Source organism: Pipistrellus kuhlii, unplaced genomic scaffold, assembly GCF_014108245.1.
Source record: "Pipistrellus kuhlii isolate mPipKuh1 unplaced genomic scaffold, mPipKuh1.p scaffold_m20_p_47, whole genome shotgun sequence".
NCBI classification, from domain to species: domain Eukaryota; kingdom Metazoa; phylum Chordata; class Mammalia; order Chiroptera; family Vespertilionidae; genus Pipistrellus; species Pipistrellus kuhlii.
This window is the reverse complement of record NW_023425548.1, coordinates 600211-614973: the sequence shown is the minus strand read 5'-3', so window position 1 is coordinate 614973 and position 14763 is coordinate 600211. Positions and strand designations below refer to the sequence as shown.

The 14763-nt window shown below is 40.6% G+C and overlaps 1 protein-coding gene and 1 non-coding gene across 3 annotated transcripts; both read left to right on the top strand.

Annotated features, from left to right (window-relative positions):
- Window positions 1-62: 62 nt before the first annotated feature.
- Window positions 63-7571, top strand: LOC118704788 (40S ribosomal protein S4, X isoform-like). Of its 2 annotated transcripts, none has more exons than XM_036412718.2 (2): window positions 63-219; window positions 6086-7571. In XM_036412718.2, exon 2 carries the CDS (start codon window positions 6122-6124, stop codon window positions 6911-6913), a length of 792 nt encoding a protein of 263 aa, XP_036268611.1. In that variant the 5' UTR covers window positions 63-219; window positions 6086-6121; the 3' UTR covers window positions 6914-7571. The 2 variants fall into 2 exon arrangements, with proteins under 2 accessions (XP_036268611.1, XP_036268612.1); XM_036412719.2 differs by having other exon boundaries at window positions 93-219; window positions 6090-7571.
- Window positions 7572-10344: 2773 nt separating this feature from the next.
- On the top strand, window positions 10345-10514 carry LOC118704812. Its single transcript, XR_004983522.1, has one exon. It is a non-coding gene; the product is annotated as a U1 spliceosomal RNA (small nuclear RNA).
- The last annotated feature ends 4249 nt before the right edge of the window (window positions 10515-14763 follow it).

Genomic DNA, 14763 nt, shown 5'->3' with positions numbered 1-14763 from the left:
GCAAACGTGCGCGCTGCCCCCGCCCTCAGCCGGCAGGAAGTGGGCATGCGCAGAAGGCGGGTACGCGGAAGTGGGCATGCGCAGGAGGCGGAGTCATACGTGCGCCAAAAGGCGTGGGGTCAGAGGGCGGCAGACTCCATTGCGTGAGACACCACATTGCGTCGGAGACCGAGGCGCGGCGGGTGACTACTTTCCTCTCACAAACTTCGTCTTTACTAGGTAAAGTTAACTGCATGTACTTTTTTAAATTATTACTTTTACTACTAACAAATCATTTACCGAGTAAGCAGGCAATTTTTGGTCTATTTTCTAGCTGTCTGCGTATGTGATTGGTAATGAATTCTGAGAAAAAAGGACGCTAAATTTAAAATAACTTTTAAAACATACCGAGCCTGCACATTTATCCAGTTCTTTTGGAGGTAGAATTTTAGCACTATTGGCTACCAAATGTTTATTCGCTAAGATAGGCATTAAGTAGACACATGGAAAGACGAATATGGCGTCTTTACCGCATGCGAGGCCTTGCGCCACGTTCTGGGGATACAGCCGAGTAAGAGGCGAGCCTGAACGGAGTTTACAACCAGTTTTTACTTTACAACGGCTCTGTCTGTTGTCTTATACTTACATTTGTCGGTGCGAATTAAAAAATAATGTTTAGGCCTAGCCGGCTTGGCTCAACGGAGCGCCGGCCTGCGGACTGCAAGGTCCCGGATCGGATTCCAGTCCAGGGCGTGTACCTCGGTCGCAGGCTCCTCCCCGGCCTGGTTCTGGCCCGGGCGCGCGCGCGCATGCCTGAGGCAAACCATGTGTTTCTCTCACTTCAGTATTCCTGTCTGTCTTTCTTCCACTTGCTCTAAAAATCAATGGAAAAATACCCTCGGGTGAGGGTTAGAAAAAATATTGTTTATAATGGAACTGATCGTTAACACTTACTGCTTGGTAAAGGAGGAAATGGAGGCGCAACTTTGTTCCACATTACTCTGTTTACCAGATTGTAGTGAGGCAGCACATAAGAAATAACTTGGTTATGAAGGAAGGAGGTAACATAAGGTCTAGAAAAATACAGGGGTTGGCAAAAGGAGGTTTATAGTTGTGAGTACATGAAACAGTTTATTCTTGTGCTATTGTTTATTAATAAAGCTGTTAACCTGCATGTCTTCCCCATTAGAACAACTGCAAACCTATTTTTGCCCACCTCTATATAGGGTGAGGGAAGAGTTTTGTGTTTTTTTTTAATATATTTTATTGATTTTGTACAGAGAGGAAGGGAGAGAGATAGAGAGTTAGTTAGAAAGATCGACGAGAGTCAGTCATCGATCAGCTGCCTCTTGCACACCCCCTACTGGGGATGTGCCCGCAACCAAGGTACATGCCCTTGACCGGAATCGAACCCGGGACCCTTCAGTCCCCAAGCCGACGCTCGCTCTATCCACTGAGCCAAACCGGTCCCGGCGAGGGAAGAGTCTTTTAAGAAGGCAGAGCCTGGGGCGTGTTTAAATGCTGATAGGCATTGAGACTTAAGGGTTTTTTAAAAACATCATCTGGCCCTAGCCAGTTTGGCTCAGTGAGTAGAACATTGGCCTGTGGACTGAAGGGTCCTGGGTTCGATTCTGGTCTAGGGCACATACTGTACTTGGGTTGCAAGCCTGATCCCCAGTAGGAGGCAGCCAATTAATCTCAGCATTGATATTTCTATCTCCCTTTCCCTTTCTCTCTGAAATCAGTAAGAGTATATTTACAAACACCATCTGAGCAGGATACTTGGAGTAGGGATCTGAAGAGGAAGGAGGGTGTAGGTATAAAAAATAAGCTTTAGATAGGGGAGGGTGTCTTGTCCACCCCTAGCAGAGACAAGGAGTAAAGAGTAGCTGCAGCCCTGACTGGTTTGTAGAGCATCAGCCTGCGGACTGAAGGGTCCCATGTTCGACTCCAATCAAGGGCATGTACCTTGGTTGCTGGCACATACCCAGTAGGGGTGTGCAGGAGGCAGCTGATCAATGTTTCTCTCCCATCCATGTTAATAACTCTCCCTTGCCGAAACCGGTTTGGCTCAATGGATAGAGCGTCAGCTTGAGGACTGAAAGGTCCCGGGTTCGATTTCGGTCAAGGGCATGTACCTTGGTTGCGGGCACATCTCCAGTAGGGGGTGTGCAAGAGGTAGCTGATCGATGACACTCTCTCATCGATGTTTCTAACTCTCTCTCTCCCTTCCTCTCTGTACAAAAATCAATAAAATATATTTAAAAAAAAATAAAATAACTCTCCCTCTTCCTTCCTCTCTGTAAAAAAACAAAACAGAACAGTAAAATATATATTTTTTAAAAAATAGCTGTGGCCCTAGCTGGTTTGGCTTACTGGACAGAGTGTCTGCCTGCAGACTGAAGGTCCCAGGTTCAATTCCAGTCAAGGGCACATGTCTGGGTTGTGGGCTTCATCCCCAGTGAGAGGTGTGCAGGAAGCAGCCAATCAATGATTCTCTCCCATAGACATTTCTCTCTCCCTCTTCCTTCCTCTCTGAAATCAATAAGACTATATTATTTAGAAAGAAAGAAAGAAAGAAAGAAAGAAAGAAAGAAAGAAAGAAAGAAAGAAAGGAAGGAAGGAAGGAAGGAAGGAAGGAAGGGTGGGTGCAGGTGCAGCTAAGTTTTGGTGTGGGCAGCTCAGAAAGGTTGAGGAGGTTCTAATCTGAGGGCTTATGTTTTTTTTTTCCTCTGAAGAAGAAGGCAAGGAAGAAATTCAAGACTTAAAAGTCAAGTAACCTACTAATGTTACCATCTAAAAATGGTTCTTGATCCGTTCTTGTACATGGAGCAGTGGGTTTTATAAAACTATAGAGTATGGCAGTAATTATTTTAATTAAGGTTATTTTCCTGCAGCACTCATTATCTGTAATCACATTTAATACTTAGTATATATTAGCACTCTTTTTCTCACTGTACAGGACTTTTTTTTCCTCCCCCTAAGCTTCAGTCTTCTTGAATCCCAAGATGAATTTTCTGAACTCACCTTGAATTTTGATATCAAATGCAGCTAGAATTTCAACATGGTTCTGTTATCACCATGGTACATGTTAACTTATCACCCAGGACCTTAGTTAACACAAAGTGCTGTAATGGGCTAAAGGAAATAATGTACTTAAAACAGCACAAAATATAGATACCCTTTCTAATTTAGTTTATTTCTTAGATCCATCACTAACATAGTGCCAAAGATTCAATATATACTTGGTATGTATCTCCTGTTCTCTAATGGTAGTGACTAGGTCCAGATTAAGAGATGAGCCCATCAAGTAGTTATCCAGGTGGCTAACCATAAAGGAGGGAAAACTTTTTATTGCGATGCCAAGGAGAATGCTGTATATGGTTAGGAAGGAAAGGCACTTGGGGGGGAAAGGTCAGTGGATTGTAGTGGAGGCAGAGTGGACAAGCTGGCACAGTCCCACCATCAGTACTCACCTCTTCCTTCTCCCGACCCACTGCCACACAAGCAGAATTCTGATTCTGTTAAAAAATAAACAAAATATAGAAATACTCAAAATGTGCCAAATTGTATTATTTGCTCCCTTAAGCAAGTCCATAAATATTAATCCAATTTTGATGGTATTGATGATGGTGATGACTTAAGCAAGCTAAAATCCTTTTAGAACTGGGTAGGGTTCTGGTTTTCCTGTCTTAGAAAAGCGAAGTCTGTCTTTGTTTATAACACACGGTGTCAGTTTGTATAGTAAACAAAGCAAAGGCATGCCTCCACTGTCCATTATAAAATATTTGGGTTTCCATGCCTAAACCGGTTTGGCTCGGTGGTAGAGCGTAGGTCTGCGGACTGAAAGGTCCCGGGTTCGATTCCAGTCAAGGGCATGTACATTGGTTGCGGGCACATCCCTAGCAGGGGGTGTGCAGGAGGCAGCTGGTCGATGTTTCTCTCTCATCGACGTTTCTAGCTCTATCTTCCTTCCTCTCTGTGGAAAATCAATAAAATATATTTAAAAAAAAATATTTGGGTTTCCTGAGCTGAAGTTTCCCCTCCAATAAGGCCACCCACTTCACCTGCAAGTGTTCCCTTACCCTTTTCCCAAAGGAAATGCTGATGTTCTGGATGTTGCTATTGCTATGAGTAAGGCTAACTTGTCCATGTGTAGGCTCTCTACAGTTCTTGATACCCACACTAAACAGTCTGTAGCAGGGTAAATTAAACATTTTGAGTGAACAAAGCAGAAGCTCCGAGAAGCATAGACCTGACTATAATTGAGACAGATAGGAAGACTATATTTTAAAATTGTGGCAAAATAGATGTACATGCCTCTCATTCTGATCTAAAAACTTCTATGCCTTGTTAAAATTTCTTGATAAAGATTTGTATCTAAATTTTTTATTTGAACTAGAAATTTAAACCTGGTAACAATAATGTCCTTCTTGGTTTCTAAAAGGTAAGAATTTAAACTAGTAGCATTGGCCATTACTAGCAGAACTGTTTTCTGTAATGAAAAAGCTTTATGTAGAGATAACTAATTTTCACCCACCTATTATTTTAAAAGCCTAGGGAATAGAATGAGCTTATGAAATATGTCTTGTGGGTCATGCTAACGTTGCTAATTATACAAATTAGAGTATTTTTGGTTGCAAGTCACAAAACACTCTGCTCTTATTGATTTAAATAATAAATCGAATTTATTGGGTCAGACAGCTGGGAAGTTCAGAGGTAAGACAGTTTAAAGGTTAGTTTAATTGAGAAGATCAATTACACAAGTGCCTAGTTTCTTTTTTCTCTAGACAGCTTTTTATTTTTTACCTTGCCCTCGTGGGACTATGTGTCCATAAACAATCAATGAAGCCTGAGCCACATTCACAGCCATAGGCCCAGGGGTAGATGTATGTTTTTTCAAAGGTTTTAGGCTTTGTGGAAAGAAGTGGATAACAATAAATGACGTGAGAACACAAAATAAGAGTAGTTGGGGGAAGTGGGGTAGATGCTGGGGAGGTGACCTCTACTTCATTATACCCTCCACAATGAGGATCCATATATGCAATGCCACATACCCAGGTCACCCTCCTCTTCCGTGCCATGCACTTCATACAAAGTAAATCTTTCCTCACTTAGAAAGAAATCAGTCTCTTAGGAAGAAAGAAGGCTTTACAATTGAATAGCTGCTGGGTACTAAGTGTGTTTCTTGGTCCTCACCCTATTCCTAATGAAGATTATGTGCTGGTGGAACTAGTCCAGTCCTTAGTCACACCTGTTTTCATGGGCCAGCTTGCTCAGCATGGTATTTAAAGTTTTAATGTTCTAGAGACATCACTTCTCTTTTAAAAGAATGAATTGCTGGTAGAAATACAAACATGTTCAGTCATTTTGGAGGGGAAATTTGTCAGTCTCTAACAAAACTACATTTATTAACATTTTGACACATCAATCCTACTTCTAGGAATTAATCCTAAAGTCATGCCTCCAGTTCCACTCTTAGGTATATGCATTTGAAATCCATTTAAGTGGGTTTTTAATATGTTTCTGGGTATGCCTCTAACTTCCATGAGATAGTAGCCTCCATTTCTTTCTCTGTGAAGTGGGGAAAATGGAATATATATAATAGCTTCCTCCATTTCTTTCTCTGTGAAGTGGGGAAAATGGAATATATATAATAGCTTCCGCTTATTGAGAATCAAATATATTCCAGACACTATCGTTATTATTCTATGTATATAATTTCCAACCTTTCCCTGCAAGGTATTTACCCACCTCTTATTAGGTGAGTACTTTGAAGACCTGAGAGGTTTAGTGATAATGCAGTCTTCTAGCTAGTAAGTACCCACGTCTACCTGACTGTAAATTCTTCAGTCTTCCTAACACATTAACTTGCTTCCAGAAGATGCAAAGATCTAATGCCTTTTACAACTCTATATTCTGTGATTCTTTACTCTTTTTAAAAAATTAAATGTATTGGGATAACATGAGTTAATAACATATATATTTTAGGTGCACAATTTTATAATCCATCATCTGTATATTTTGTTGTGTGCTTACCCCCCAAAGTCTCCTTCTGTTATCATATATTTGACCCCCCCCCCCCTTTTTTTTTTTTACTTTTAAGCAAGAAGAGAGCCCTCTCTCCGTACCTAGTGCAGCCATGGCTCGTGGTCCCAAGAAGCATCTGAAGCGTGTAGCAGCTCCAAAGCACTGGATGCTGGATAAACTGACCGGTGTGTTTGCTCCCCGTCCATCTACCGGTCCCCACAAGCTGAGAGAGTGTCTCCCTCTCATCATTTTCCTGAGAAACAGACTTAAGTATGCCCTTACAGGAGATGAAGTAAAGAAGATCTGCATGCAGCGGTTCATTAAGATCGATGGCAAGGTCCGAACCGACGTGACCTACCCTGCTGGTTTTATGGATGTCATCAGCATTGATAAGACGGGAGAGAATTTCCGTCTGGTCTATGACACCAAGGGCCGCTTTGCCGTTCATCGTATCACACCTGAGGAGGCCAAGTACAAGCTGTGCAAAGTGAGGAAGATCTTTGTGGGCACCAAGGGAATCCCTCACCTGGTGACTCACGATGCTCGTACCATTCGCTACCCTGATCCCCTCATCAAGGTGAACGACACCATTCAGATTGATCTGGAATCTGGCAAAATCACCGATTTCATCAAGTTTGACACCGGTAACCTATGTATGATCACCGGAGGTGCCAACCTGGGAAGAATTGGTGTGATCACCAACAGAGAGAAGCACCCTGGTTCTTTTGACGTAGTTCACGTCAAAGATACCACTGGCAATAGCTTTGCCACCCGGCTCTCCAACATTTTTGTCATCGGCAAAGGCAACAAACCGTGGATTTCCCTTCCCCGTGGAAAGGGTATTCGCCTCACCATTGCTGAAGAGAGAGATAAGAGGTTGGCGGCCAAACAGTTGGTGAAATGAGCTGACGTGACATTAGAAGAATCTTTCACTTAAAGATAATGCAGCATGGGGGAGGGGGTGGGGGGATAGGGGAAATGAACATGCCCACTAATAATTCATAACTTAAATTTCATTCTCTTTTCCTGTGGGACTTAACAGCTAAATAGTATGACAGTCCTTTACCCAAAGTCATTCTCACTTCAACCTCTTCCTTTTTTAATATACCTGAGTTCGTTCGTTGTACTTTTCAGTTTATAACCAGCTATCTGCTCCTGAAAAGCTCTCACAAAATTTGTTTATTCCCTTTTAGTCACATTTCTTACTTCCTATCTCATAGTTGTATAGGCAATTACTCTGATGTACGGTATTTTCAACATATATTTGAGTTTGTAGGTTTCTAGCAAAATTAGGAGTTTTGTTTTGACTATGTAATTATAATTGAAATGCAAATACAGATTTTAGTTAATAACAATTTATTAATATTGGTTTGTTAAATGTAACAAATACACCATACCACTGTAGGATGGTAGTAATTGGTGAAACTGATGCCAGGTACATGACAGCTCTGTACTATCTTAAGTTCTCTGTAAATGTAAAATTACTTTAAAAAATAAAGTCTATTAAAAAATTCATGTGTGCAAGGATGATCATTGATTTTAAAAAATGCTATTTAAACTGATAAATTAGTGTATTTTACCACTTTTTATATTTAAAATGAAGGGTGAAGTGTGGCAAATACCTCGATATATACTAGTTTTATTTTTTAAAAATCCAATAACATATTAAAAGACTAAAATATTCTATATAAATTAGATCATCATAGTTTATATGTTTTCAACTACTAAGGGGCAAAGGAATATTCTTTGCCTTGTTTAAATAAAATATAACTGAATTGGGAAGCCCATTTTTCCCCACTTGAGACTCAAAATTATTTTGTTCCTGGTAGTTTCCCCAAGCTGCCTGTGAAGCTGAAATATCTAAATTTTCATCTTTGTTCTTAGCATTTGTAAGGTATAAATAATTGATGAATGCAGGAATTTGGGGGATAGCTGAATAGCTTAGGCTCAGTACTAAACTTTTTACTATAAATGTCCGTAGGCGCCAACCCAAAATGTACATGTAAAACATGTCAGTTGGCATTGGGAAGGGGGGCAACATGGATTAGAGTTGTGGAACAAGAAATCAGCAGTCCCCACAGCCTCTGGCCACTGCCGCTCTTTGTGGTTTTATGAGTCGACTATTTTAGGTACCCCGTGTAAGTGGAAACATGCAATATTTGTCCTTATTCAGAATTTCCCTTTTTTAATATATTTGGTTGATTTTTTTTACAGAGAGGAATAGAGAGAAACATTGATGAGGGAGAATCATCGATCAGCTGCCTCTTACACATCCCCTACTGGGGGTGTGCCCGCAACCAAGGTACCGTGTTTCCCCGAAAATAAGACATCCTCTGAAAATAAGACCTACTTACAGGTTTCCTTCTGAGTGAAATATAAGGCATCCCCCCCCAAAATAAGACCCCCCCCCCCCCCAGGCTAAACATTAGAGATTTGGTCCACTGATTCTGAAAGAAATGGTCACAGGAAATTCAGGAATTGGGTTGTTATGATGATGTTCCAGAAGATGATGACATGATTGTCATTGAATAAATGAGTAAATTCTTGATACTGTAGGATTCACAGTTTGTCTGGTTTGTGTTGACAACTACCGTACTACCGTATTACAGGTAATAAATTTCCTTTATTTTCATTTAACAATAAATGTGTACCGTATTCTTCATGGAAAAATAAGACCCCCTGAAAATAAGACATAGCGCATCTTTGGGTGCAAAAATTAATATAAGACACTGTCTTATTTTCAGGGAAACGGTACATGCCCTTGATCGGAATCGAACCCAGGAGCTTTCAGTCCGCAGACCGACGCTCTACCACTGAGCCAAACTGGTTTCGGCCAGAATTTCCCTTTTTTTAAAGGCTGAATGGTATTTCACTGCATGTATATAGCACATTTTCTTTCTCCACTTTTTCATTGGTGTACATTGATGTTATTCCCACTTTTGGGGTGTTGTAAATAATGCTACAATGAACTCTGGAGTCCTCATACCTGTTTGAGATCCTGATTTTAAATACTTTTGATAAATACTCAGAAGTAGGATTGCTGGATCAGATGGCTCTATTTTTAATTTTTGGAGGAATTTCCATATTGTTTTCCATAATAGATAAACCATTTTACATTTCTAAGAAAACTACAAGAACTGCCACATCCTCATTTAAACCTGCCTTTTTTTTTTTTTTTTTTTTTTTAATGGTAGCCATTCTAACCAGTGTGAGGTGGTGTGGTTTTGATGTTCCTTTCCTTGATGATTCATGAAGTGGAGCACCTTTTCATGTACCTGTTGGTCATTTGTAGGTCCTCTTTGGAGATGTCCAAGTCTTTAGCCAATTTGTTAAAGCTTTATCACATTGGTCTTGACAATGATTCTTGGATATGACACCAAAAGCACAGACAACAAAAGAAAAAATAGATAAGTGGGACTACATTAAACAAAGACTTCTGCACAGCACACAATAAAATGAAATGTCAGCTTATAGAATGGGAATGTTTGCGAGCCATATATGAGATAAGGGATAAATATATAAAATACATGACTTAAAAGCAAAAATAATTTATAAAACTTTTTCAACTCCGTGCCAAAGGTTCCAGGTCCCAACTCGGTATAACAAATAATGAATACCTTAAGTGGGATGAGCCTCTATTCCTATTTGCTCATGAAGTAACAGCCTGTTTCATTCCAACTCCCCAAGGCATTTCTGGGGTCCACCAGGGCTGTATCATATCAAATGTTTGCATCTTCTCTCCCAGTACACCAGTAATTCTTACGTCTGCAGGGGGTGAGAGAGGATCATGTAATTTGGGAGAAACTTTTCAAACCACATACACTTTCACATTGTGTTGTGTGCCCTCTGCTCCCACCTTTGGGAAGCACCCTAAGGAAACCGCTGTTAATGATGGAAGTATGTCTTTTTAACTCAAATGTAGTAGAGCTTTTGAATAAAAGGTTGAGTGCCATTTTGAGCTTCTTGAAGTAAACACTTGATTTTCTTTTCTTTTTTTTAAAATATATTTTATTGATTTTGTACAGAGGAAGGGAGAGAGATAGAGAGTTAGAAACATCAATGAGAGAGTCATTGATCAGCTGCCTCTTGCACACCCCCTACTGGGGATATGCCCGCAACCAACATACATGCCCTTGACCGGAATCGAACCGGGACCCTTCAGTCCCCAAGCCGATGCTCTATCCATTGAGCCAAACCGGTTTCAGCAACACTTGATTTTCATTATTCTATGCCGTGCCTGGCACATAACAGGTGCACAATACCTACTGGTTAAATGGATTATAAAGAGTTTTGTGTGTTTTGTGTGTTTTTTTCAATAAAATTTTATTTTATTGAATACTTACCTGGCAGTGGAGATACCATGATCATGAAGGTGGTTTTCCCAGGGCGAGGCTTATCCATTGCACTCCGAATGTGCTGACCCCTGCGATTTCCCCAAATGTGGGGAACTTGACTGCATAATTTGTGGTTTTTTAAAGAGAGGAACATCGATTCATTGCCTCTTCCAGGCACCCCAACCAGGATCAAACCTACAACCTGGGTATGTGCCCTTCCAGGGAATTGAACCTATCACCTTTCAGTGCATGAAACAAACGATGCTCCAACCAACTGAGCCACACCAGCCAGGGCTTATTTTATTGATTTTTAGAGAGAGAGAAAAAAGGAGAGAGAGAGAGAGACATCAATTTATTGTTCCACTTATTTGTGTATTCGTTGATTAATTCTTGTATGTGCCCTAATTGAACCTACAATCTTGGTTTATCAGGATGATGTTCTAATCAACTAAGCTAACTGACCATGGCAGTAAAGGTTGATTTTTATCATGTAGTTTCTGGTTCATTCTTTTGGACACTTCAATATATCTTCTGGATTCCATTATCTTTTTTTTTCTTCTTTTAAAAAAATTTTTATTTTGCCCTAACCGGTTTGGCTCAGTGGATAGAGCATCGGCCTGAGGACTGAAGGGTTCCTTCCAGGTTTTATTTTGGTCAAAGGCATGTACCTTGGTTGTAGGCACATCCCCAGTGGGGGATGTGCAGGAGGCAGATGATCAATGTTTCTAACTCTATCCCTCTCTTACCGATGTTTCTCACTCCATCCCTCTCCTTTCCTCTGTAAAAAATCAATAAAATACATATATTAAAAATATTTATTTATTTTACAAGATACAAAATGAATCTATTACCAGATTGTATGTACAATATAATTAGCCATTTACATGCAATAAACAATCTTTCAAGAAAAATTATTTTAAATATAATATTACAGGTAGATACAAAATAATCAGTTATTTACATTCATTAAACACTGATATTTCAGCCAAAACCGGTTTGGCTCAATGGATAGAGCGTCGGCTTGGGGACTGAAAGGTCCCAGGTTTGATCCTGGTCAAGGGCATGTACCTTGGTTGCGGGCATATCCCCAGTAGGGGGTGTGCAAGAGACAGCTGATCGATGACTCTCTCATCGACCTTTCTAGCTCTGTATCTCTCTCCCTTCCTCTCTGTACAAAATCAGTAAAATATATATATTTTTAAAAACTGATATTTCAGGGAAAAGATTTTAAATATAATAACTGTAGTAACAGTATAATGTTACAAAAGTTGTAGGAAATATTAAGAATCTGCAAATAACATGGATTTCATTATCTTGATTGAGAATTAAAAAAAAAAAAAAATATATATATATATATATATATATATATATATATATTTCTTTATTGATTTCAGAGAGAAAGGGAGAAGGAGAGAGAGATAGAAACAACAATGATGAGAAAGAATCATTGACCGGCTGCCTACTGCATACCCCCCACTGGCCCGCAACCCAGGCATGTGCCCTTGACCAGAATCAAACCCGGGACCCCTCAGTCCGCAGGTCGATGCTTTATCTACTGAGCCAACCCAGCCAGGGCTTGATTGAGAATTCTGCTGTCTGTCTTATTGTTTGTTGCTTTTGCTTTTGCTTTTTCTTTCTTTTTTTTTTTTAAAATAAATCTTTATTGTTCATATTATTACCAATATTCCTCATTTTCCCCCCCTCCATTGCTCCCCTCCACCAGGTTCTCACCCTACCCTCTGCCCTTTCCCCACCCCCCATTGTCCTCATCCATAGGTGCACAGTTTATGTTTAGTCTTTTCCCACATCCCCCTCTCCCCTTTTCCCCGAGAATCGTCAGTTCACTCCCCTTCCATACCTCTGATTCTATTATATTCACCAGTTAATATTGTTCATCAGATTTTTTAATTCCCTTGGTTTTTAGATTCACTTGTTGATAGTTACATATTTGTTGTTTCGTAATTTTTATCTTTGTTTTCTTTCTCTTCCTAAAGAACCCCCTTCAGCAATTCATATAATTCTGGTTTGGTGGTGATGAACTCCTTTAGCTTTTTTTTTTATTAGTGAAGCTCTTTATCTGGCCTTTGATTCTGAGTGATAGCTTTGCTGGGTAGAGTATTTTTGGCTGTAGGTTCTTGCTATTCATCACCTTGAATATTTCTTGCCATTCCCATCTGGCCTGCATGGTTTCTATTGAGAAATCAGCTGACAATCGTATGGGTGCTCCTTTATAGGTAACTACCTGCTTTGCTCTTGCTGCTTTTAATATTCTCTCTTTGTCTTTTGCTCTTGGAATCTTAATTATGATGTGACTTGGTGTGGTCCTCCTTGGATTCCTTTTGTTTGGGGTTCTGTGTGCTTCCTGGACTTGTAAGTCTAATTCTTTCACCAGGTGGGGGAAGTTTTCTGTAACTATTTCTTTCAGTATGTTTTCGGTATGTTGCTCTCTCTCATCTTCTGGGACCCCCATAATTCTGATGTTGGTTCGCTTGAAGTTGACCTAGAGGTTTCTTACATTATCTTCAACTTTCTGGATTCTCTTGTCTTCTTGCTTCTGCGGAGGAGTGTCTTCTGGCTCTTTATGTTTCAAATCTTTGACTTGTTTCTTGCGATCTTCCATTCTGTTTTTAGGACTCTGTATAATATTTTTTTTAATCTCAGACAATGTATATTCTTTATTTCTAGTTGATCCTTTATTATTTCTAGTTGATCCCTTTTCATATCCTCATAGGTCTCATTTATTTTATTGGCCTTTTCTAGGAAATTCTTGATAAACCTTATAAGCGTGGTTTTGAACTCTATTATCCAGTTGCTTTTTGTCCTCCATTTCTTTTCTTTTCTTTTTTTAAAATATATTTTATTGATTTTTTACAGGGAAGAAGAGAGAGGGATAGAGAGTTAGAAACATTGATGAGAGAGAATCATCAATCACCTGCCTCTTGCACAACCCCTTCTGGGGGTGTGTCCACAACCAAGGTACATGCCCTTGACCAGAATCAAACCCAGGACCTTTCAATCCACAAGCCGACGCTCTATCCACTGAGCCAAACCGGTTTTGGCTGAGCCAGTCTATTTTGAAGAAGTGGTGTTAGAACACTCAAGGGATCAAAGAGCTGCATGTGGTTCTCGAGCCTCACTTTGCTGACCACTGATGTAAGATAAACTTTAACCTTGAGATAAACTTTAACCGTGCAGGTGAGGGACATTCAAGTAGTTGCTACTTGAAGAGACTACTCTATGCGAGCAGGAACAAGTGGCAGGCTCAGGACCAGAAGCTTTAATTTAAATTTTAAGTATACGCAAAATAATTCAATTAACTGCAGAGGAATTACTCCAAATGAAACATATGCAGTTGCAAATCACACAGCTTTTTATTACTCACACAAGTTTCTGAGCTGCAGGAACAAGCTTGGTTATGGATCCCTGTGTGCTGTTCTCTGGGTCCGGCAGCTGGGCTGGGCTGGTTCCGGTGCAGGGGTCAGCATTCCTCACCAGAGAGCTCCTGAGGCATCTTGATGGGGTTTGTTAGCCGTTTGTCTTCTGGCAGGGAGAGGAGCTTGGAGCAATGTCACTTGTCAGACCGACAAAGGGACGGGCCTTTGTAGCTGTCTTGACAGGCGAGAGTTAGCTGGCCGGGGTCCATGTTTAAAGCTTGTTCGTAACCATAGCAGTTCAGATGGCTATCAATAATTTAGGTCAATGGACATATGTTAATCTCACACGAAGCAGGGGTGGGGGGGTGAGGAGGGGAGGGGCGAGGGGCCTAGGAAGAGTACGCCACTCAGGCAAGTATTTATCTTGGCCAATCAACAGTGGAGACCACAACCCTGAAAAGACACACCTGGAAAACAGTAGGGGTGAGGGCATGTGCTGGGGTGGGAGTGGCAGGGGAGAGGTCAATGAGGGGGAAAGGAGACTAAACAATGAATTCAAATTTTAAAAAAGGTATTTCCCTGGGACCACCCCTAAAATCTCCATCCTTAAAACACTTAGGATGGCCCTAGCCAGTTTGGCTCAGTGAATAGAGCATCAGCCTGCGAACTGAAGGGTCCCAGGTTTGATTCCAGTCATATCTCGATTGCAGGCTCCTCCCCAGCCCAGGCCCTGGTCAGGTTGTTGTGTGTAGGAGGCAACCAGTTGATGTGTTTTTCTCACATTGATATTTCTCTCTGTCTTTCCCTGTCTCTTCCACTCTCTAAAAATCAATGGAAAGATATCCTGGGGTGAGGAATAAAAAAACAACAACAAACAGATAAAACCCTTAGGATGGGAGGACCTGGTGCACTCACTCTCCGAGGGCCTTTCCTTTACCTCCATAACTCATTTCCTAAGCCCATTTCTTATAGGAGTTACTTCTACCTCTGTGCTTTACCAAATAAATGTTTTCTTACAGTTTGGGTCTTGGCTCTGAATTCTTTCC